At 40.6% G+C, this 25,492-nt stretch overlaps 1 protein-coding gene across 2 annotated transcripts in view; it reads right to left on the bottom strand.

The window, feature by feature from the left end:
- Positions 1-25,492, bottom strand: part of bmp8a (bone morphogenetic protein 8a) — a 50,961-nt gene that overhangs the window by 23,264 nt on the left and 2,205 nt on the right. For both annotated transcript variants that reach the window (XM_061931427.1, XM_061931426.1), the window contains exon 2: positions 18,396-18,960. In XM_061931427.1, the coding sequence (XP_061787411.1) occupies positions 18,396-18,849 (454 nt within the window). In that variant the 5' untranslated portion in view covers positions 18,850-18,960. The remainder of the gene's footprint in view (positions 1-18,395; positions 18,961-25,492) is intronic.

Here is a 25,492-nt window from a genome sequence, read left to right as displayed (position 1 = left end):
TCGGTTTCGCTTGCATACGGTTCAAACCGATATGGCTCAATAGCTTCAGTTTCTTCTTCAATTTCGTTTTCGCTACCTGCCTCCACACTACAACCATCCGTTTCAATACATGCGTAATCTGTTGAATCGCTTAAGCCGCTGAAATCCGAGTCTGAATCCGAGCTAATGTCGCTATACCTTGCTGTTCTATCCGCCATGTTTGTTTGTATTGGCATCACTGTGTGACGTCACAGGAAAATGGACGGGTGTTTATAACGATGGTTAAAATCAGGCACTATGAAGCTTTTTTTAGGGATATTGCGTGATGGGTAAAATTTTGAAAAAAACTTCGAAAAATAAAATGAGCCACTGGGAACTGATTTTTAATGGTTTTAACCCTTCTGAAATTGTGATAATGTTCCCCTTTAAGACTCTAGGGCGCATGTGACATGAGCGCCCATATGGCGAAGATGGTGTAGCACCTTACTTCACTTTATAGGATTATTAAGTCCCTTACAGTTAAAACTAGTGAACCTAATGCCACACCCACCGGATGTCGTTGTTAAATTCGGTAATGTCATAGCAAAATGCTAGCATTAAATATACAGAAGACAAGATTGCAAATCTGTGGTAGAACTCGAAAAGAATATAAAGTAGGGCTGGGCGATATATCGATATGCACGATATATCGCGGGTTTGTCTCTGTGCGATATAGAAAATGACTATATCGTGATATTCAAGTATGCGTTCTCACGCAGTTGCTTTTAGCTGCGGGCATTACACTACAGGCTCTCCTCGCTCTTTCCTGTCTCTCCTTCTCACAGACAGACAAGCGCAGCTTCTACACACGTCACATACTGTCACGTCATACGTCACATACGTATACGCCCTCGCGCAGCAAAGAGATATCAGCATGGGTAACGTTAGCTGTGATGCTAGCGGTAATACGAGCGAAAGAAGGTGCGAATCTGGTAACAAATGAAGGAATAATCAATTCCCCCAAAAAACAGCAGGGTGTCCATCGTCTGGCGGTGGTTTGGCTTCAAGTGGGAATACGTCGAACAGACAACCGTAATTTGAATTGTGGGGCGAAAGCGTTGCTATAAAAAGTAGCATTACTGCTAATATGTAGCATCATTTGAAAAGTCACCTGCTAGAGAATGAACAGTGCTTACTCTGCATGCCAACATCTCCGTTCGGTGCCACACGCCCACACCATCAAAATGCCAAGGCAAACATTTCCAGATGAACACTGTATGAAATTTTTTTTGATTTTTTTAGTTGTGATATCCTTCTCTGCATGAAAGTTTTAAAGTAGCATATATTAATGCCGTTTGAAGAAGAATGTTTTAATGTAGACACATAGAATCATCATACTGCTGTGATTATATGCATCAAGTGTTCATTCAAGGCTAAGGCAAAATATCGAGATATATATCGTGTATCTCGATATGGCCTTAAAATATTGCGATATTAAAAAAAGGCCATATCGCCCAGCCCTAATATAAAGTATTAATAAATACATAAAAATATCAACTTGACTAATGTAAACAAAAGGCAAACACACAAACAACCCCACCCAACCCCAAAAAACCTGCAGAAATATCCCTTCGATTAGGGGCCACGCATCTTCTCCCTCTACTAAAGAGTAACTATAGCAACACTAGGTGAGGCATTACAAAATCAAAAAGTAAGGTAAGACTTTCACAAACTCAAATAGTATGTTAACAAAAATAAGCCCAGTAGCAACACTATTTGAGTGAGGTGAGTGAGTCCAACAAATATCCAGATACGGTATCTTATGCTCCTGGGATTTGCAATCCTTAAGGCCTTGACAGCAGCGATCCCCTAACATGTTAGCGTGCATCTTAGACTCCCATTTTGATAGTTTTCTACACAAAATATGCCACCTGTCCTAGGTCCTCGAATTTGTGAGTCTGTCCGTTGGATAAAGTGATCCGCAACGTTGTCGTGAAGAGAAGTCTAAACTTCACGTTGGGACATGAATGTAGCTTTTTCTTCACTGAAGTAAAGGCGGCTCGTTTCCGATCTACGACCGGAGTAAAGTTGGGAAAAATCAAAATGATCTTGCCCATATAGGATAGCGGAGAAGCCTCACCCGCCTGTTGTAGCATCTGGTTCCGGACTTGAAATAAATTCACTCGTACAACGAACGGCCGAGGAGGTTCGCCATCTTTAGGCCTAGCAGTCAGGGTCTGGTGAGCACGATCCAACATGGGCTTGTTGTCAGGTTTCAGGGCCTCCTGCAAGAACTGAGTGGTGAACTTAGTCGAACGGTGCCCTCACAGCCTTCAGGCCCTCTCGGCTTTTTTAGAGAGAAGATCCAGTTAGTAGGGCTGCGAATCTTTGGGTGTCCCACGATTCGATTCAATATTGATTCTTGGGGTCACGATTCGATTATAAATAGATTTTTTTCGATTTAACGCGATTCTCGATTCAAAAACGATATTTTTACGATTCAAAACAATTCTCTATTCATTCAATACCTAGGATTTCAGCAGGATCGACCCCAGTCTGCTGACATGCAAGCAGAGTAGTAGATTTTTGTAAAAAGCTTTTATAATTGTAAAGGACAATGTTTTATCAACTGATTGCAATAATGTAAATTTGTATTAACTATTAAATGAACCAAAAATATGACTTATTTTATCTTTGTGAAAATATTGGACACAGTGTGTTGTCAAGCTTATGAGATGCGATGCAAGTGTAAGCCACTGTGACACTATTGTTCTTTTTTTTTTTATAAATGTCTAATGATAATGTCAATGAGCGATTTTTAATCACTGCGATGTTGAAATTGTAACTAATATTGATACTGTTGTTGATAATATTCATTTTTGTTTCACTACTTTTGGTTTGTTCTGTGTCGTGTTTGTGTCTCCTCTCAATTGCTCTGTTTATTGCAGTTCTGAGTGTTGCTGGGTCGGGTTTGGTTTTGGAATTGGATTGCATTGTTATGGTATTGCTTTGTATTGTTTTGTTGGATTGATTAATATGAAAAAAAAAAAAAAATAAATAAATAAAAATTGATTTTTGAAAAATGAGAATCTATACTGAATCGTACAACGTGAGAATCGCGATTTGGATTCGAATCGATTTTTTCTCACACCCCTACCAGTTAGCTTGTTGACGCTAGAACAGAGGTCGGTTAGCTCGTTAACAATAGTATTAGCTGCGAGCTCCAGTCTAGCGATGGCCCCGCCATGGGATGAGAGTGTCCCCTCGAATGGTTCCATAACAGCCGCTATCTCTTCTCTGACAACGGATTTAAGATTGTCCAGGATGTCGGCTCGCATTTTATCCATCTTTCGATTTATGCTCCTCAAAAGTAGACAGATAGAGGAGTCTCCCGGGAGACTCCCGAATTTCAGTGCCCCTCCCAAAAATCTCCCGGGGCAACCATTCTCCCGATTGCCACCCGGACAACAATATTGGGGGCGTGCCTTAAAGGCACTGCCTTTAGCGTCCTCTCTCACCTGAAAAGGAGACTATTATATATGTCTCCGTTATCCATAAGTTTATCTATAACCCATAAAGTAGGCAGGGACGGAGCTATTTCTCAGCGTGTGTTTATTCCAGCCGGCACGTTCATACACTGACACACAACATCCAGATTCCCATTAGGGTTGGGCGATATATCGATATAAGCGATATATCGCGGGTTTGTCTCTGTGCGATATAGAAAATGACTATATCGTGATATCGAGTATACGTTCTCACACAGTTGCTTTTAGCTGCGGGCATTACACTACAGGCTCTTCTCGCTCTTTCCAGTCTCTCCTCACAAACAGCAAGCGCACCTTCTTACATACGTCACATACTGTCACGACATACGTCACATACGTATACGCCCTCCCCGAGCAGAAGAGGTAGCAGTATGGCTAATGTTAGCTGTGATGCTAGCGGTAATACAAGAGAAAGAAGGTGCGAATCTGGTAACAAATGGAGGAATAATTAATTCCCCAAAAGAACAGCAGGGTGTCCATCGTCTGGCGGTGGTTTGGCTTCAAGTAAGATGTCGAACAGTCAACCGTAATTTGTCAAGTGTGGGGCGAAAGCGTTGCTATAAAAAGTAGCATTACAGCTGTAACAAACAGTTCAGGGTGTCCCAAGTTACCGGAGTGTGTTAGGTAAGGAGGAGGAGTTTTGTCCCTCCAGAGTTGTTGCCGTAGGGCTGTGACGTAGGGTGTGTGTGGTTGTGGAAGGAGGTGTGTGATGTTGACATTATAGAAGCGGTGGCTACCGAACCTGCTCTAATGTCTCCCGTTTATTATTTTATTAGATAAGTACACTGTATAGGCGAACCCAGGGCACTCGGCTACACTGCTAATATGTAGCATCATTTGAAAAGTCACCCGCTAGACAATGAAGAGGGCTTACTCCGCACGTCAATATCTCCGTTCGGTGCCACACGCCCACACCATCAAAATGCAGAGGCAAACATTTCCAGATCAACACCGTATGAAAAAAATAGTGATTTTTTTAGTTGTGATTTCCTTCTCTGCATGAAAGTTTAAAAGTAGCATATATTAATGCAGTATGAAGAAGAATGTTTTAATGTAGACACATAGAATCATCATACTGCTGTGATTATATGCAGCAAGTGTTCAATCAAGGCTAAGGCAAAATATCGAGATATATATCGTGTATCGCGATATGGCCTTCAAATATTGCGATATTAAAAAAAGGCAATATCACCCAGCCCTAATTCCCATCATGCATTGCTTCAAAACTACGGCTAGTAGTAATATCCAAAAACATAACAGAGACGAAGCAGAAGAACGAAGAAGAGACATGGCGACGACGAGTAAGAAGAAGTACGCTTGCAAGTTCCAAAATGATTGGAAAAAATAATTTCAGTTCATCCAGGACAGCTGGAAGGGGAAGGGGTATGCTGCCTGCACATTTTGTAGATCAGTCTTCTCCATTGAACACGGTGGCCGAACGGATATACTCATTTATGAACGGATTATTCGTATACATATATATATATATAAGAAATACGGATATACTCATTCATGAATGGATTATTCCTATATATATATATATATATAAGAAATACTTGAAAATATATACACCCCCCTCTCCCCACCTCCCGAATTCTGAGGTCTCAAGGTTGGCAAGTATGTCCGGAGACGTCTTCTGCTTCGAGCGGCCTGGCTTGTTGGATTTCCCTCGGCGAGATATCGCGGAATTTACAGGCGCAATGACAACAACAAAAAACGCCGCACACGACAAGTTAGTAGAGGTATTGTACAGTTGACGGAGGTTAGTAAAAAGTTTGGAGAGTTGACGGCTGTAGTTAGCAAAAGTGCCAATAAAACAAGGGTCACATTTCCTTGGAGTCCCCGCAAAAGCAGACCCTCTGTGTTGTTCCTCTCTATCATGTTTTAGGCTCCTACTTCCTGTGAGAAGGCTCTGCACTCTGGTCTGCAAAAACATATGGCTTCCATTATAGAGACACTCTTTCCTCATTTGGCAACACTTTTGCCCTCCTGGTGACATATGTAAATCATAGATGTTCAAAGTGGGGGTGTCTATTACGTCGATCTCGTAATGGTCGATCGCAAAGGGTGTCTCAGTCGATCGCCAGTCAGGCATTAAAAAAAATAGTCCTTAAAATGAGTGATCATCACTACGACGTCACTTTCCTCACTTGACTGACATTCACAAGCTCTAGAAAAAAAAAACTGACAGAAAGGCGAAAAAAACTTTATTTCAACAGACTCTTGCGGCGTACATGCCGTCAAAATCCGAAAGGCTGACTGCCTAGTTCCTGTTTACACAATAAAAGTGTTGCTCCATCCTGCCTGCGTTACCAAAATAAGAGTCTCAAAAAGCTATAGCGCACACAAGCTAGCAAGCTACAGAGTAAACTCCGAGGTATTTCTTGTAAAGTGTTTAAAAATGAGTATGGAAGCTGGACACCTCCACAATGTTAATTTGAAAATGTGGCAGTTATCAGCACAACTGTGAATCCTGTCTGGTTCCAATCAAAGCAAGTCATCAGAATAAGGTAATACACCAACTTATATTATTGTCTTCATGAAAGAAAATAATCTATATGTTATGGTTTGAGTTTATTTCGAACATGCATACCATTACAATGTACATGCTTTTTTTTTTATTAAACACCTTAACATGATAACAAAAAACGTCCGTTTCATATATATATATATATATATATATATATATATATATATATATATATATATATATATATGTATATATATATATATATATATATATATATATATATATATATATATATATATATATATATATATATATATATGTCTTAATAAGGTTATCCAAGAAATAGTGCTCGATACCGTAGTAGAGCGCAATATATGTATGTGTGGGAAAAAAAATCACAAGACTACTTCATCTCTACAGGCCTGTTTCATGAGGGGGTTCCCTCAATCATCAGGAGATGATATGAACCCACGCCAGGAAACCAACCAAAAAAGAACAGAAAACGAAACATCATCTGGTACAACCCCCCATACAGCAAAAACGTCTCTACCAACATTGGCCACAAATTCCTCACTCTGATTGACAAACACTTTCCCAAAGGCAACAGCCTAAGAAAAGTATTCAACAAGAACAACATTAAATTGAGCTACAGCTGTATGAACAATATACGACAAATTATCTCAAACCACAACAAAACAATTGCAAATGAGCCGTCGGCCCCCAGACAGAGCGACCCCAAAACCAACAAAGGCTGCAACTATCGCAAGAAACCTGATTGCCCTCTCAACGGGGGGTGCTTACAAACATCAGTTGTCTACCAATCTAAGGTAACACGCAAGGACATTAACACATCCGACACATATGTAGGATTAACCGAGGGAGAGTTTAAAACCAGATGGAACAATCACAAGGCTTCTTTCAGGAACCAAAACCTGCGGAATACCACAGAGCTCAGCAAACACATTTGGGACCTCAAAGACAATAATGTTGAATATTCAATAACATGGCAAATTCTTGCATCCAGCACACCTTACAATAGTGGTAATAAAAGATGCAACCTATGCTTGAAAGAGAAACTGTTTATCATATACCGTCCAGACCTGTCATCCCTCAACAAACGCAGCGAAATTGTATCAGCATGCCGTCACAGACGGAAACACCTCCTAGGTGACACATGAGCCAATCACCACGCCCCTACACCAGCCTGTAACCACCCACTCTGTGCCCTATATAAACCATGGTATGTGAATGCTCCCATTAAAATCTCCTGATGATTGAGGGAACCCCCTCATGAAACAGGCCTGTAGAGATGAAGTAGTCTTGTGATTTTTTTTCCCACACATACATATATATATATATATATATATATATATATATATATATATATATCCCCCATCCATTTTATTTTCTACCGCTTGTCCCGTTCGGGGTCGTGGGGGTGCTGGAGCCTATCTCAGCTGCATTCGGGCGGAAGGCGGGGTACACCCTGGACAAGTCGCCACCTCATCACAGGGCCAACACAGATAGACAGACAACATTCACACTCACATTCACACACTAGGGCCAATTTAGTATAATATATATATATATATATATATATATATATATATATATATAATTTGCCCTAGTGTGTGAATGTGTGAGGGCCAATTTAGTACAATATATACATAAATATATACATATATATACATATATATACATATACACATATATATATATATATATATATATATATATACATATACATATATATATATACATATACACATATACATATATACATATACATATATATATATATACATATATATATATATATACATATATATATATATATATATATACATATACACATATACATATATACATATATATATATAAATATATATATATATATATATATATGTATATATATATATATATATATATATATATATATATATGTATATACATACATACATATATATATATATATATATATATATATATACATACATACATATATATACAGTATATATTTATATATATTTGAAAAGTAGCTTGCCTGCTGAAAAAGGGTGGGCATTTCATAAAGTAATAAGAAAATGCTGACATGTTGATGCAAATAAAGACAAATGTTTGACTTTGAATATATATATAATTTTTCTTTAGCCTTTTTATTCACCTGTTTCAGTTATTCTCAAACTACGAGGGCTCCATCTAGTAGTACACCAAAAAATCACTCGATTAAAGCACAGTGTTTTATTTTCCTATTAAAACACGGTGTTACTGTTCAAACTGTGTGTAATGTGGCCAAAAATATTATATATAATTGTTACCTACTCAGTGGCCTAGTGGTTAGAGTGTCCGCCCTGAGATCGGTAGGTTGTGAGTTCAAACCCCGGCCGAGTCATACCAAAGACTATAAAAATGGGACCCATTACCTCCCTGCTTGGCACTCAGCATCAAGGGTTGGAATTGGGGGTTAAATCACCAAAATGATTCCCGGGCGCGGCCACCGCTGCTGCCCACTGCTCCCCTCACCTCCAAGGGGGTGATCAAGGGTGATGGGTCAAATGCAGAGAATAATCTCGCCACACCTAGTGTGTGTGTGACAATCATTGGTACTTTAACTTTAACTTTAAATAAAAGCGCTGCATTGATTTAAAGAATACTACTGTATTTTGGTCATTTCGGTGGTACTTGGAGAGGTTGTACTTGCTAAAAAAAATTTGAGAACCACTGGCCCATTTACTTACAAACAACATGATGACATCAGCAACCTCACCACTCGGATGTATTTTGAAATTTTTAACAAAACACCTGGTTCGGACCACATGTGTCGTTTGGGTCATAAGCATGCGCAATATGAGGAGAAGGATAAGCTGAAGAGTTGTGGCGGCGTTCATATTGTTGACAGATGCGCACCTGTGGCTTTGTATATATCTGATGTGTGAGAGCACTTTTTGTTTAGTGTGAGCTATGATGGCAGCGGTAAGAAAGTGGTGGATGAAACTACGACTGTGTGCCGGCATTGTGCAACACATTTTGTTTAACGCATCCAACATGTCTGCGGAGACGTCACCTAATTGTGTCAATTGACAGTGCCAGAAGGAGAGAGTGAGGTGGGAAACCGCTTTTACTCCCCGTAACATTGAGACAGCATCTTAGTGCTGACTTGGAACAAAAGCGCTGGGGTATGTAGCCTTATGCCGTGGTGGAGGGTGCATGATTTTAACACGTTGTAAAAGCACTCTAGTTTACATATGTAACTTTCACGAAAAAATCTAATCTTTTGAACGGCTCTCTTAAGTAAGCGAGAAGAACTGATTCGCACTTGCGAGCTGTTCGATTGGGGGACAGTTTTTATGCACACCTCCAAAGACATGCACCTGGGAATAGGTTGATCGTAGGGGTGTAACGGTACGTGTATTTGTATTGAACCGTTTCGGTACGGGGGTTCCGGTTCGGTTCGGAGGTGTACCGAACGAGTTTCCACACGGACATATTAAGTAGCGTAACGCACGTTGTGTAAACAATGCACACCGAGGCACAACACACGGCATGCTAGCAGCTAACGAGCTAGGATAGACTGACCATACGTCCTCTTTTCACCGGACATGTCCTCTTTTGCGGAGCTGTCAGGGCGGAGTTTCTTAAATGCCTCAAATGTCCGGCATTTTGAGTTATGGTTGCGTGTATTAACAATGTACGTTCAGGGTTAAGAAGGGGTTAAAAACAAAACAAATTGTGCGAGCAGCAGAGAGCGAGAGAGTTATGATAAACGTGCATGCGTCGCCAGGCTCTGGTTTTTATCCATAGATTTATCACATTTAATTTTTTTTCTATAGCAGGGGTGTCAAAAATGTGCCCCGGAGGCCATTTGCGGCCCACAGCTAATGTTTTAAAGGCCCACGGCACGTTCAAAAAAATACTATTAAAATAAACAAAAACATAACAAAAGTGAAATAAAAAAGCTTAAAGGTTAAATGTAATTTAGAAAAAGTTGCAATGTTGACTAATAAAACAAAGCTGTTTTTTTTCTTTCTTTCAAACATAATATTGAATCAAAATCAATGTTATTATAAATTATTGACCTATCCAAGGTTCCCATTACTTCACATCAAATATTCCACTAAGAAAAATATATTTGGTGGAAAATTTTGCAAATTTGGTAAATAAATAACCCAAAAATGTATATTTTGTTGTTTTCTTACTGTACCAAAAATGAACCGAACCGTGACCTCTAAACCGAGGTACGTACCGAACCAACATTTTTTTGTACCGTTACACCCCTAGTTGATTGGCAACACTAAATTGGCCCGAGTGTGTGAATGTTGTCTATCTGTGTTGGCCCTGTGATGAGGTGGCGACTTGTCCAGGGTGTTCCCCGCATACTTGCCAACCCTCCCGGATTTTCCGGGAGACTCCCGAAATTCAGCGCCTCTCCCGAAAACCTCCCGGGACAAATTTTCTCCCGAAATTCAGGCAAACAATATAAACAGCGTACCTGCCCAATCACGTTACAACTGTAGAATGATCGAGGGCGAGTTCTTGGTTTCTTATGTGGGTTTATTGTTAGGCAGTTTCATTAACGTCCTCCTAGCGCGGTAACAACACACAACAACAGCATTTCGTCTACTGTAAAGCAGTTCGTCTGCCGTAAACAGCAATGTTGTGACACTCTTAAACAGGACAATACTGCCATCTAGTGCATTTGATGAAAGCACTTTTGGCGTGCCACACAGCAATGCATCATCAGTGAGGGCGTTCAGCATGGTTAGAAAAATAGTGACAAATAGAACAAGGATGGACAATTCAACCCTTAACTCAACAATGAGTAGATGAGTGTTATGTGTGTGTATATGTGTAAATAAATGAACGCTGAAATTCAAGTATTTATTTTATTTTTATATATATATATATATATATATATATATATATATATATATATATATATATATATATATGAAATACTTGACTTAATATTTCATATATATATATATGAAATACTTGACTTAGTATTTATTATATATATATATATATATATATATATATATATATATATATATATATATATATATATGAAATACTTGACTTAGTATTTATTATATATATATATATATATATATATATGAAATATTTGACTTGGTGAATCCTAGCTGTAAATATACTCCTCCCCTCTTAACCACACCCCCAATCACGCCCCGCCCCAACCACGCCCCCGCCCCGCACCCCGCCACCCACCTCCCGAAATCGGAGGTCTCAAGGTTGGCAAGTATGGTTCCCCGCCTTCCGCCCGAATGCAGCTGAGATAGGCTCAAGCACCCCCCCACCCCCCACCCCCCACCCCAAACGGGACAAACGGTAGGAAATGGATGGATGGATCTATATCATAATCAAAACTATAGGTTTTGGGGGAACAAAAATGGGTTTTTATTTTTGGCCCTGACATCGGCACACAAGATGGATGTTAAATAGAGGCTCAGTAGTAAAGTTTGGACACTCCTGATGACGGAAATATACGCACCCATGCACGCACACACGCAGAATGGATGTTAAATAGAGCTATAGTAGTAAGATTTGGACACTCCTGATGACTGACACACATACACACAGAAACATGCGCGCACACACTTGCACACAATGGACGTTAAATAGAGATACTAAGGTTTGGGCACTTCTGATGACTGACACACAAATACACACACACACACACACACGCGCGCGCACGCACACACAGACAAACAGCAGTAATTAGCGCCGTGCACCACACAGCTGCTGTGCACACACACACCATAATTGCAGGCCTGTGTTGTATTTTTAGTCGCTGCCTCCGCAGCCACATTTTCATCTCGCTCGGGTCCGCTGACTTTTTTGTCAGTGCGTGTCTTTTGGGGCCTTTTAATGGAGTGCAGCTGTGCGCTGTGGCACAGGCGTGCACGCTGGTGAGGTCACGAGCGCAGCAAAGTACCTGCTATGGGAGCAGGTGAGAAGCTTTACAGCCACACCGAGATGAAAGACGTCACCAAGCGGGCTGCTGTTTGCTCAACCTGCTGCGTGAGCGTTGACGGATACATTCCAGGGTGTATCGCTGCCACTAAACACAGCAGAAGGTTGCAAGAAGTGCAAGCCTTCATTAGGTGGAAGCATCTGGCAAAAGGCATAAACACTATTTGGGGACACACCCACTAGGAGGGGGGGACGTCACATGACCAGTAAGACCACATTCAATGTATATTTTCAATAACTGGGCACATTTGGAGGGTTGGATTTGATTAGTAAGTTATAAAATCAATCTGTGATACATAAACACTAAAGCCACAAAAAGCAGCAGCGATGAGAAGAAAGCTGCTGCAGGAAGGATGCAATTGAGAGGACATGCTAATATTTATGTTGTGGCAGATAAGACACCAGGAAGCTTCTCACACACCAACTCTAACCTCATCCACTCAAATACTTCTTCATGCATGCCTGATTAAGAAACATACTTGTTTTTTTATTGTAGTATATTTGGTAACCATGTAATAATGGCCACTAGGGGACGACACCTCCGATTGTCAGCAACACGATTTTTGCCTGACCAAGCTTGCTGTTGATATTGCTTCTGTATCAACAATGTACTTAAATACTCGCTATTAGATTGATACAGTATCTATAATGTCCATAATCACATGACAAACCAGAAGAAGAGCAAAGCAAATACCTCAAACATGGAGGAACAAACATAAAAATATCTGTATTAGTACAAACGTATCATTGTGAGTATTCATGGACGCAATATACCAATTATATATTACTACTAGGGGTGTAACGGTAAGTGTATTTGTATTGAACCGTTTCGGTACGGGGGTTTCGGTTCGGTTCGGAGGTGAACCGAACAAGTTTCCACATGGACATATTAAGTAGCGTACCGCACGTTGTGTAAATAATGCACACCGAGGCACAACACACGGCATGGTAACAGCGACCGGACTAGGACAACATGTAAAAGCCAGAGCTGGAAGACCCTCCTGCCTTGTTAAGATCTCCCGTTTGGGAACACTTTGGCTGCGCGATACAAACAATGGAGGACGGAGGTTTGCCGACATTGTTCAGCAGCTGCTTCTTACAACACGTCAAACATTCTAACACAGTGGTTCTTAACCTGGGTCCGATTGAACCCTAGGGGTTCGGTGAGTCGGCCTCAGGGGTTCGGCGGACCCTCCGCCGCGGAGGGCGAGACACATCCGACTCATCGTGTAAATAAAAACTTCTCCCTATCGGCGTATTATGGATACGGCAACAGCAGAAGTCAGACTGATTTGCAGGTGTGTAATTTGTTTTGAGTTCATGCACTGTGTTGGTTTTGTTCTTTGAACAAGGTGATGTTTGCGCATGGTTCATTTTTTGCACCTTTGTCTTGAATTTGAAAAAAAAAAAAAATATATATATTTTTTTTTTTTTCACTAAAGAAGGGTTTGCTGAATGCGCATATGAAACTGGTGGGGTTCGGTACCTCCAACAAGGTTAAGAACCACTGTGCTAACCCATTTGAAGCGTCACCACCGCATTCAAGCAGCCTCTCCTCGGCGAGTCAGGCAGTGCTAAAGCAATAACAAATGTTTTTATAGCAGCAGATTTAAGACCATATTGCATAAGAAACTAGATTTTGACCCACTTCTATGGTGGAAGAACAATAAACCCATATATCCTCTTACTGCCAAGTTAGTCAGGCTGGGGAGAAAATTTTATCTGAGGCTGAGTTGACTTGAAACTGTTTAATGTAGCACTTTTTTATATGTAGAAGAAAAGTTTTGTCATTTTATTTAATCTGAGCAACAACTTGAGGCAGTTTAATGTTGATTAACGTGGACCCCGACTTAAACAAGTTGAAAAACTTATTGGGGTGTTACCATTTAGTGGTCAATTGTATGGAATATGTACTGTACTGTGCAATCTACTAATAAAAGTCTCAATCAATCAATCAATCAATCAAAAAAAGCACTTTATATGTAGAAAGGTTTTGTTAAGAAACCATTCTGAGTCTTATCTTATTAAATTTATTTTATTTTATATATGTTGACCACATTAACCCTGGCAATGGACCCTGTGTGTATATGTATGTTATGCCATTTATTATGCATTTTAACATTTATTATGCATAACAATTTGAGACAGTTTAATGTGGATTAACGTGGGCAGAATTATTATAGTGTTCCCAATGTTAAAAGGATAAATCCATTGTTTACAAATTTGGTAAATAAATAACCAAAAAATTTATATTTTGTTGTTTTCTTACTGTACCGAAAATGAACCGAACTGTGACCTCTAAACCGAGGTACGTACCGAACCGAAATGTTTGCGTACCGTTACACCCCTAATTACTACACTATAAATATAAGTGTAAATATAGTGATATAAAAGGTCATCATGTATTAGATGTGTCCAGATCCGATATGAGCAAACATTTTTTAAATCAGATAATATCAGCTTGCATCCACAATCTCCGATTTGAGCTCCGATACAAGCAGTCTTTTGCTAGTTAACACACAATAAGTACACGAGGTTGCTCTTTTCTTCAGGGATGTGCCGATCGATCGGCTGATATTTGTGAAAAAGTATGGGATTAACGCTTTTTAATGCCGGTCACAAATGCCAAACCTAATTTTGTGTTTCCATACAGTGTTGAGCCGCTCCACCAAACTAACAATCACCACCATTGTGACAAATAAACTGCATTTCTTAGTATTTTAAGGATATCATCACTGGAGGATGAGGATAAACATTTTACACACCAAGAGAAAGCCAGGAGCGTGCATGTTATTAGCCAAGTTAACTAGAAACAAGAGAAGAAGTAATCGCTTAGTAAAGTTTAAAAGAAGTGTATATAGAAGCACATTGCAGCAGAAAATAAGTACCGTATTTTTCGGAGTATAAGTCGCTCCGGAGTATAAGTCGCACTGGCCGAAAATGCATAATAAAGAAGGAAAAAACATATATACGTCGCATTTTTTGGGGAAATGTATTTGATAAAAGCCAACACCAAGAATAGACATTTGAAAGGCAATTTAAAATAAATAAAGAATAGTGAACAACAGGCTGAATAAGTGTACGTTATATGAGGCATAAATAAGCAACTGAGAACGTGCCTGGTATGTTAACGTAACATATTATGGTAAGAGTCATTCAAATAACTATAACATATAGAACATGCTATACGTTTACCAAACAATCTGTCACTCCTAATCGCTAAATCCCATGAAATCTTATACGTCTACTCTCTTACGTGAATGAGCTAAATAATCCATCCATCCATTTTCTACCGCTTATTCCCTTCGGGGTCGCGGGGGCGCTGGAGCCTATCTCAGCTACAATCGGGCGGAAGGCGGGGTACACCGTGGACAAGTCGCCACCTCATAACAGGGCCAACACAGATAGACAGACAACATTCACACTCACATTCACTGGTTTAACAAAAGCTCACTTTTATTTTATAAGAAAAAACTAAAATAAAATAAATAAATAAATATTGACTGTTGTTACCCCCCTAAAAAAAAATAAAAAAAAAAAAAAATATTGACTGTTGTTACCAAAGTATATTAAGTGGGATTTTTCAGAAAAACAAATATATACTGTAACACAAAAACAACCTGTCTCTGTGATCACTATAGGTGTATAAATAATAATATAGTGTTAAATAAAATCAGTCCCTTGGGCACGAAACTGAAAATACTACAGCTCTCCAAAAAGTGCACTTCTGCAGCTATTGGAACATTTTTCTGGGGTCCATCATTTCTCTAACCTTCAGGTTATGTACGGCCTGAACATGTTTCATCATGCTTGTTGTACTTCCCCCTTACTTGAGAACGAAGCCTGGCAATAATTGCAGATAGCCGTTTCCTCGTCGTATTTTTTTGTAAAATGAAGCCATGCCTTGAGGCGTTTTTTCCGGTCCATTGTTGTTGCTGCTTCTGTATCTGCCGCCTAATGACTGAGCTACGTCATTGATATTTTACGGTAATGTGTTAATAATTTCACACATAAGTCGCTCCTGAGTATAAGTCGCACCCCCGGCCAAACTATGAGAAAAACAGCGACTTATAGTCTGAAAAATACGGTAGGTTAAGAGTTATAGAGATACAACATATGTGACAATGCTGTGTCAGCATTGTCACAGTCAGTACACAACATGTAAGAGGGCAGAGCCATTCATAAATAGCTGGTCTTAATATTAAAGTTAGTATCAGTCAATATAAGATCGATACTAGAGTGATCAGATTGATTATTTTATCTTCCCAAAATCCTTTTTAGTAATAGTAATGTTTACTTGTGTTTTAGTGATGTTCAAACAATTGTATGCAATAAACGAGAATAAGGAATCAGTTTGAAAGTTGTGTTGATATTTTTAAACTGTCAATAGCACTCATCATAAATAAATTAGAACATTAACAGTTAATACATGCGATCGGTATTGGTATCGGACGATCTCACCCATGGATGATCGATATCGGCAGCATAAAACCAGCCAGACTTTTTCTTGTATTTTGCTGGAGTCATTTACAAAAAGGTAAACATGGTAGGCTATTGGATCCCAGAAGCTGACAGTTAAACAACGGCTAAGCACGCAGTAGCACACAAGCTAGACGTACATAAGTGTCCTTCATTGAACAATATTGCGGTCTAAAACATCACATTTGTCAATATAAACAAGTGTATAGTATGCAATATACTTGCATATTACTTACTTACACATACAAATCCTCCAAGGCAGAAACGTATTAGAAAATATCAAGCAACAAACGTGTCCGCATCCAACTTACCTAATGTAATGGAAGTGTGACCGCTACGTGTCACCAAAACACAAATTAACATTCCACTTCTAAATCTGTCACGTATTGCAGATAACATTTTTGATGATGATTATAATTATTATTATTATTATATCACCTTCTCAGACACAGCATGATTCTTTTTGGGGGGTTTTCTTCATTTTTTCAGATCCCAATATTGCGTTGGAGATGCTACTGTATATGTTTTTGTGTTCGAAATGAATGAAATGGTTCTACTAAACACACAACAAGTAACACACAATGTAACAGAACCACACTGACTAATTAACACAACTACCGTATTTTTTGGAGTATAAGTCACTTCGGAGTATAAGTCGCACCGGCCGAAAATGCATAATAAAGAAGGAAAAAAACATATAAGTCGCACTGGAGTATAAGTCGCATTTTTGGGGGAAATGTATTTGATAAAAGCCAACACCAAGAATAGACATTTGAAAGGCAATCTTAAATAAATAAAGAATAGTGAACAACAGGCTGAATAAGTGTACGTTATATGAGGCATAAATACCGTATTTTTTTGACTATAAGTCGCAGTTTTTTTCATAGTTTGCGACTTATACTCAGGAGCGACTTATGTGTGAAATTATGAACACATTACCGTAAAATATCAAATAATATTATTTAGCTCATTCACGTAAGAGACTAGACGTATAAGATTTCATGGGATTTAGCGATTAGGAGTGACAGATTGTTTGGTAAACGTATAGCATGTTCAAGCTGCTTTATTATTGTCCATTCTTTAACATGCACAAGACACATAAGAACTGAAATTTCATTTTCGGCACAGTCCCACTAAGAGCAGACATACGTTACAGGGAGACAAGACGGGACCGCCAACGGATCAGCCACTTATGGCGCTCCTTAAAAAAGTTGGGAAAAAGGTGATATTGGGAAAGGGGGGAAGAGTAAAAAATATCAGTCTAAGGCTGGACCCTCGAGAAGGGGTCCAGACTGAGTCCAAGGGAAAAAAACTCATTTAGCATAGCACACATAAACATGTTACATATAATCACAACAACTTGCAACAGAGGGAGGGGAGATTTGGGGCCATGGAGGCCGGCCTGCTGCTATAAAGCGCTACTAGCCGTCCATAACCCCAAACTATATGTTATAGTTATTTGAATGACTCTTACCATAATATGTTACGTTAACATACCAGGCACGTTCTCACTTGGTTATTTATGCCTCATATAACGTACACTTATTCAGCCTGTTGTTCACTATTCTTTATTTATTTTAAATTGCCTTTCAAATGTCTATTCTTGGTGTTGGCTTTTATCAAATAAATTTCCCCCAAAAATGCGACTTATACTCCAGTGCGACTTATATATGTTTTTTTCCTTCTTTATTATGCATTTTCGGCCGGTGCGACTTATACTCCGGAGCGACTTATAGTCTGAAAAATACGGTAATTAACACATCCATACTATTTTGTTCTCATTTGTAACCTGCAATGCATGCAGGGTAACTTCCTGTTAGAAATGTTATAAAAAACAAAACACTTTTTGCTCATAGAAAGGAGCGTGGCTACTTTGTGATTGACAATCCGTTGCCATGGTGACATGCCGATACGGGCATCAAAACAAACTACTTCCTACGAGGACTCACCCAGGTTGACGAAGCTCATCACGGTGTCGGCCTCGCTGACCACGGTGCCAAGCGGCGGCATGTGCGTGCTGAGGGTGGGCAACGCCGGGCGGTGGACCGCAGCCCGCCGCTCGCCGCCTCTGAACTTGACCACAGGTCCGGGCCCGATGATGTCGTTGCCGTCGTCCTCGCCGTCCACAGCCATGGCGTGGTACAGATCCAGCATGAAGAGCGGGGCTGAGGATGGCGGCCTGAGCGGTGGGTGGGGTCTGGGTCGCCCCGGCAGGCCCAGGATGGACAAGATCTCCTTCTGCATCTCTTTTTTCTCGCGGCCGCTCAGGCGGCGAAAGCTGGAGTGGAGCGCCGCCTGCGCCTGCTGGGCAAGGAGAAGCAGTAGCAGCAGGAGGAGCAGCGTCCTCGGGAGGAGGCGGAGGAGAACTCGGCCGCTACTTCTGGTCAACCAGAAGGAGGCCATGATGCTTTCTCTTCTTCTGCTTCCCGTCTAGTCAGCGTGCTGAGGAGGGAGATGTTCGCCTCCTCCGCTCGTCTCTCCACTCCTCCTTCCCAGCGAGGACCAGCTGCAGACCTTTAGGGAAAAGCAGGTGCTGTTGAGATTGTGGTCAAGTGTGAGCCCTGACTCATCGGGTATGAATCAAGCCAGCAAAAAAAAAAACTTCTACAAGGATGTTGGGGCGACCTTAGTGGAGCTTCAGCCTGCTGAAAAGTGTGCAAGCATCTGCACTGCACTTTGAAGCGGCGTGGCTCCACCCAGGCTCCGCCCCTTTCAGCCTTGCCGAGCCAGGGCAGCTCATGTCTTTCCTCCTCCTCCTCATGACTGCTTTCTTTCATCGCCTCTTGAGGGTTCCAGAGTTTACGCACAACTCGCCAAAGACGTCCTGAAACTCACTTTTAAAGTGCTCAGCTGTGTAAGCAAACAAGATGTTTTTAAGTGCGAAAACATTAGCATTTCATCTTCAATACGCAACAATAACACTAATTATGCAATTAGGGATGTCCCCATCAACATTAGCGAGTAATCATACCTCTTTAGACAGGTGTGACATAGGGTTGGGCCATATGGTTGAAAACTGTATTGCGATATAAGTGTTTTATGTCGGCCGTTATCCATAATTATTTATATTTTCCATGACCTATGGAAAATAAGGACCAGGAAAAACATTTGAAAAGTAAACATTTTAATTTCAATTTGACTATAATCCCCTCAACTATTAAGGCAAATAGAAAAGTCAACAAAAGCAAGGAAAAAAATCTAACAAAATACCAATATCACATCGAACAGTTACCAATAAGCTCTTAAAATGAAGGTTCAGAAACAAGGAATATGTAAGACATGGTTTATAAAGTGTGAAAATGTAAACACAGAGAAACCTGAGAAGAGCTATCTTCTGCAGGTTTAGTGCCAGGAAGTTATAGCTGTGCTCTAAAGGGTGAGCACATCTTATGGTGGTGTGGTATTAGCGGTCTTGGTGGGGACAAGCGCCTCGCATCATTTACAGACCACATTGGTCTGACTACGATACGTTTTTAAAAATCCAAAAAACTGCCATACTATTATAACTGAATAAAAAATGTCTTCATTTTTACTTTCTCTTGCAAAGTATCAACCGCTAGACAACAAGATGGCGCAACCAAACTTATTACTGTCACCTGATTGGCTGTTAGCGTGTCCCTCTCACTAATCAGTGATCACTTCCTGCCCAGGTTACCAGAGAGCGAGTGCCTTTGCTCATGCAACCAACCTTGCTTTGCAACTTCCGCTTTCTTTCGACAAATAAAATATATATAACAACATTTTATCGAACACATTTTCTATTTACATCGATTACATGTCTATCGCGATATTAGAGGTGTCCGATTATAGCTTTTTTGCCGATATGCGATATTTAGGAGGTTAAGGTGGGTGGGGTTGGTGGGTGGTGTATATTGTAGCATCCCGGAAGAGTTAGTGCTGCAAGGGGTTCTGGGTATTTGTTCTGTTTATGTTGTGTTACGGTGCGGATGTTCTCCCGAAATGTGTTTGTCATTCTTGTTTGGTGTGGGTTCACAGTGTGGCGCATATTTGTAACAGTGTTAAAGTTGTTTATACGGCCACCCTCAGTGTGACCTGTATGGCTGTTGACCAAGTATGAGTTGCATTCACTTGTGTGTGTGAAAAGCCGTAGGTATTATGTGACTGGGCCGGCACGCAAAGGAAGTGCCTTTAAGGTTTATTGGCGCTCTGTACTTCTCCCTACGTCCGTGTACACAGCGGCGTTTTAAAAAGTCATACATTTTACTTTTTGAAACCGATACCGATAATTTTGAAACCTATACCGATAATTTCCGATATTACATTTTAAAGCATTTATCGGCTGATAATATCGGCAGTCAGATATTATCGGACATCTCTACGCGATATATATTGATATTGTTTTAATCGGCCAGCCGCACTGTGACGTAAAGAATCCGACAAAAGGAAGTGACAGAAGATGGTTCACTTTGATTTTGCAAATGAGTCATATACGCAAATTTGATGAGTACGTCATGACGTCACCACCGCCACAAATAGATTGTAGTCGATGTGGGAAACACCGTGTACTTAAACAGTAAGACTTCCTCTGACTCACTAGCGCCCCCCGAGGAACACAGCGGTACTACAGAAGAACGCACTTACAAAGTGCTCCTTTAAACGTGACGCACATATAAAACCTTACTTGGCATTCATCGTTTGACACACACACACACACACGCACGCACGCACACACAGTGCACGTAGTTGTGTGTTCAAAGTGCACACAAGGAAGGAGTGAGTCAAGTTGTGGTGGGCCGTGTTTGTGCACACTGGCCTTCAAAGTAGACGACGTGCTTGTGGTGGGGATCGTGTTCACATGTGCGAGCCTCCTCCAAGTTCCTGTGTGTGTGTGTGCAAAGATGGACGACATATTGACAAGTTGAAAACCACCACCCCGCTTCCTCTTTGCTCGCCACCGCAGCCAGCCGGGCGTGTCCTTATCTCCTGATGGGAGAATTACTCAGAAATGTCCGGCCTCCAACACTCAAGCAGCACACTACACCAACACTTCATAAATATGCACCAAAGTCTTCTATATTTCACTGGCTGCCATCTTAATTTGGTTTCATCTTCCCGCAAAAGGTTATTGTTCAGCGGTAGTTTAACTGTTATTTTGCAGTCTAACATAATACAATCAGCCTCAAAAATCAACAGTGTGCATTATAACCCTAATATACATTTTAATTCTGGTTGTGCTTACCGACCTCGAAGCAATTTTATTCGGTACATGGTGTGATGATAAGTGTGACCAATAGATGGCAGTCACACATAAGATATACATGTGGACTGCAAGTTGATGCCTGTTAAATAAATGAGGCTAGCCGGTCAGCAAGCAAGACTTAAATTTTGATGTTTCATTGAGTAAATAGAACATTAAACACGGCGCTCAAAAATCTGTCAAAATGTTTGAGTACGACTTTGATGAGCTACGAAGCTGCACCGCTTGATGGAACGCGGAGCATTACGGCTACCACTATCTATTAGATCAGGGGTGTCAAACTCATTTTAGCTTAGGGGCCGCATGGAGGAAAATCTGTGCACACGGGGGCCAAACTATTGCCTTGTAGCTCCATCCATCCGTCCATTTTCTACCGCTTATTCCCTTCGGGGTCGCGGGGGGCGCTGGAGCCTATCTCAGCTACAATCGGGCGGAAGGCTGGGTACACCCTGGACAAGTCGTCACCTCATCGCAGGGTCTTGTAGCTTGTTGAAGTTTATTCTAAATTATAAATCATACCTCTCACCTGTATAGTAAAAGGATTAGGACATAATCCGATAAATTGGTCAACTTTGACAGACATTTTAGACCCGGAAATGGCGAGAAAGACACGAAAAGACGCTTGGTTCCACCCCCTTTTCTCTGCACGAGGATTGAGTTAGTTAGGGCTGCAACTAACAACTAATTTGATAATCGATTAATCTGTCGATTATTACTTCGATTAATAATCGGATAAAAGAGACAAACTACATTTCTATCCTTTCCAGTATTTTATTGGAAAAAAAACAGATACTGGCACCATACTTATTTTGATTATTGTTTCTCAGCTCTTTGTAAATATTGCAGTTTATAAAAATTGTTTTAAATAAATTTAAAAAAAATAAAATAAAAAAAAGTAGCCTCTGTGCATGCGCATAGCATAGATCCAACGAATCGATGACTAAATTAATCGCCAACTATTTTTTATAATCGATTTTAATCAAGTCAATCTTCTTTTAAACAGGAAATAGTGAACATAACAGTCGGCATCCAAGTGACAGCAGACATTGTACAGTATGTGATGTTTTATTATGTTCGTTGTCTCTCATATCTGCAGTGAGTAGTAATCAGTGATGTTGTCGAAGGAAAAAGGAATGTTGTGATGCGTTTGTGAAATCAATGCTTAAAATGGGCAAAATACGCAAATATTAAATACTATTATGAAAGTGCCGGTTACTACATTATATATATGCTTACAGCGTGTATATAAAACCTTGATGGAGGGGTTTGGAAGGGTTTTTTAAGGGCTTTATAGACTGAACAGAGCGAGTAGCATTGACTCTATTGTAAGTAGACATTTATTTACGATTTAAAATGCATAACAAAAGAAGAAAACGCGTGTGCCTGTCTTACGTAAGGATTGCAAATTATAAACAACATTCCAAACAAAAGTGCAGTTCTCCTTTAGCATGTTTATGTGAGGCTGCAGGTGCCATCATGGCTGCCTGCGCCTCCTCACCTCGGACAAACAAAACAAACATTTGTGTAACTTTTCATTCAGAAAAAAAACATACTAATGCACAATATTATTCGCTCTAAAAAACCATCTGAAAATTCCAGGAAATATGTAAGTTACAGCTATTTTTTGTCGCTACTTAACCTAATAACTAAAACTTAATCTAATTTTTATTTTTTACATTAGATGAGAGTCAAATAATAAAAAAAATTTTTTTCGATACATTTGCTTTTTATTTCATGCATTTATGACAAATAATAGTGGGAACTATGATGTTTTGAAATGTACTTTCCAAAATGAAGGTCACACATTTCTCCAGCGTGGAGAGGTTATTAGGTGACCACAGATGATGCGCCAGCTGTTCAAAGTCAGGACCCAGAGTGGACCACTCATCTGTGCATCAGTTGGGGACGTCTATCAATCAATCAATCAATCAATGTTTACTTATATAGCCCTAAATCACGAGTGTCTCAAAGGGCTGCACAAGCCACAACGACATCCTCGGCTCAGATCCCACATCAGGGCAAGGAAAAACTCAACCCAATGGGATGACAATGAGAAACCTTGGAGGGGACCACAGATGTGGGGACCGTCGAGTGGATCTAGCATAATATTGTGAGAGTCCAGTCCATAGTGGATCTAACATAATACTGTGAGAGTCTAGTCCATAGTGGATCTAGCATAATAGTGTGGGAGTCCAGTCCATAGTGGATCTAACATAATAGTGAGAGTCCAGTCCATAGTGGATCTAACATAATAGTGTGAGAGTCTAGTCCATAGTGGATCTAACATAATAGTGTGAGAGTCTAGTCCATAGTGGATCTAGCATAATAGTGTGAGAGTCTAGTCCATAGTGGATCTAACATAATAGTGAGAGTCTAGTCCATAGTGGGGCCAGCAGGGGATCATCTTGAGTGGAGACAGGTCAGCAGCGCAGAGACGTCCCCAACTGATGCACAGATGAGTGGTCCACTCTGGGTCCTGACTTTGGACAGCTAGCGCCTCATCTGTGGTCACCGAATCTGTGTCTCCCCCCCCCCCCCCCTCCACGAAGGAGAGGGGGGCAGTGCAGAAAAGAAATGGCAGATCAACTGGTCTAAAAAGGGGGGTCTATTTAAAGGCTAGAGTATACAAATTAGTTTTAAGATAGGACTTAAATGCTTCTACTGAGGTAGCATCTCTAACTGTTACTGGGAGGGCATTCCAGAGTACTGGAGCCCAATAGAAAACGCTCTATAGCCCGCATACTTTTTTTTGGCTCTGGGAATCACTAATAACTAAGAACCGCTTGATGCCCCTCGGGGTGATGGACGGCTGGCAGCACTTCATAGCAGCAGTCGACCTCCAGGGTCCCAACTCCCCACCCCTCTGTTGCGAGTTGTCGTGATTATATGTAACATGTTTATGTGTGCATGGCATGGAGGTTTTTTCCCACTCCAGCCTAGGCCCCCTTAGGAGCCCAGTCTAGATTGTATTTTTTTACTCATCTTCTTCCCCAGCGTTTTACCTTTTTCTCATCTTTTACGGGGCGCCTTTGGCGACCCATCAGCGTTCCTGTTCTGTAACCCTGTACACTGTTTGTTTGTCTAATCTTGAACGGGTTTGTGCTGAAAACATAGTTTTGTTGTACTTGTGCAATGACAATAAAGTCCTGTCCTATCCTATCCTAATAAGCCGGAGTTCTTGCTAGAACATGTGGTACAATACAATCAGCAAGATAGGATGGAGCTAGACCGTGCAGTATTTTATACGTAAGTAGTAAAACCTTAAAGTCGAATCTTAAGTGCACATGAAGCCAGTATAGGTAAATATATATATATATATATATACAGTATATAGGTGTATATGTATGTAGGTATATACAGTATAGGCGTAATATGATCAAACTTTCTTGTTCTTGTCAAAAGTGTAGCAGCCGCATTTTGTACCAACTGTAATCTTTTAATGCTAGACATAGGGAGGCCCGACAATAATACGTTACAGTAATTGAGACGAGACATAACGAACGCATGAATAATGATCTCAGCGTCGCTAGTGGACAAAATGGAACGGATTTTAGCGATATTACGGAGATGAAAGAAGGCCGTTTTAGTAACACTCTTAATGTGTGACTCAAACGAGAGAGTTGGGTGGAAGATTACCCAGATGCTCTCCCTTAGAGATAGGGTGAGAAGCTCTGCCATCCGGGGGGAGCTCAAAGTAAAGCCGCTGCTCCTCCACATGGAGAGGAGCCAGATGAGGTGGTTCAGGCATCTGGTCAGGATGCCACCCGAACGCCTCCCTAGGGAGGTGTTTAGGGCACGTCCGACTGATAGGAGGCCACGGGGAAGACC

The sequence above is a fragment of the Nerophis lumbriciformis genome, linkage group LG37 (assembly GCF_033978685.3).
Source record: "Nerophis lumbriciformis linkage group LG37, RoL_Nlum_v2.1, whole genome shotgun sequence".
Classification (NCBI taxonomy): domain Eukaryota; kingdom Metazoa; phylum Chordata; class Actinopteri; order Syngnathiformes; family Syngnathidae; genus Nerophis; species Nerophis lumbriciformis.
This window is presented reverse-complemented; position numbering and strand designations above follow the sequence as displayed.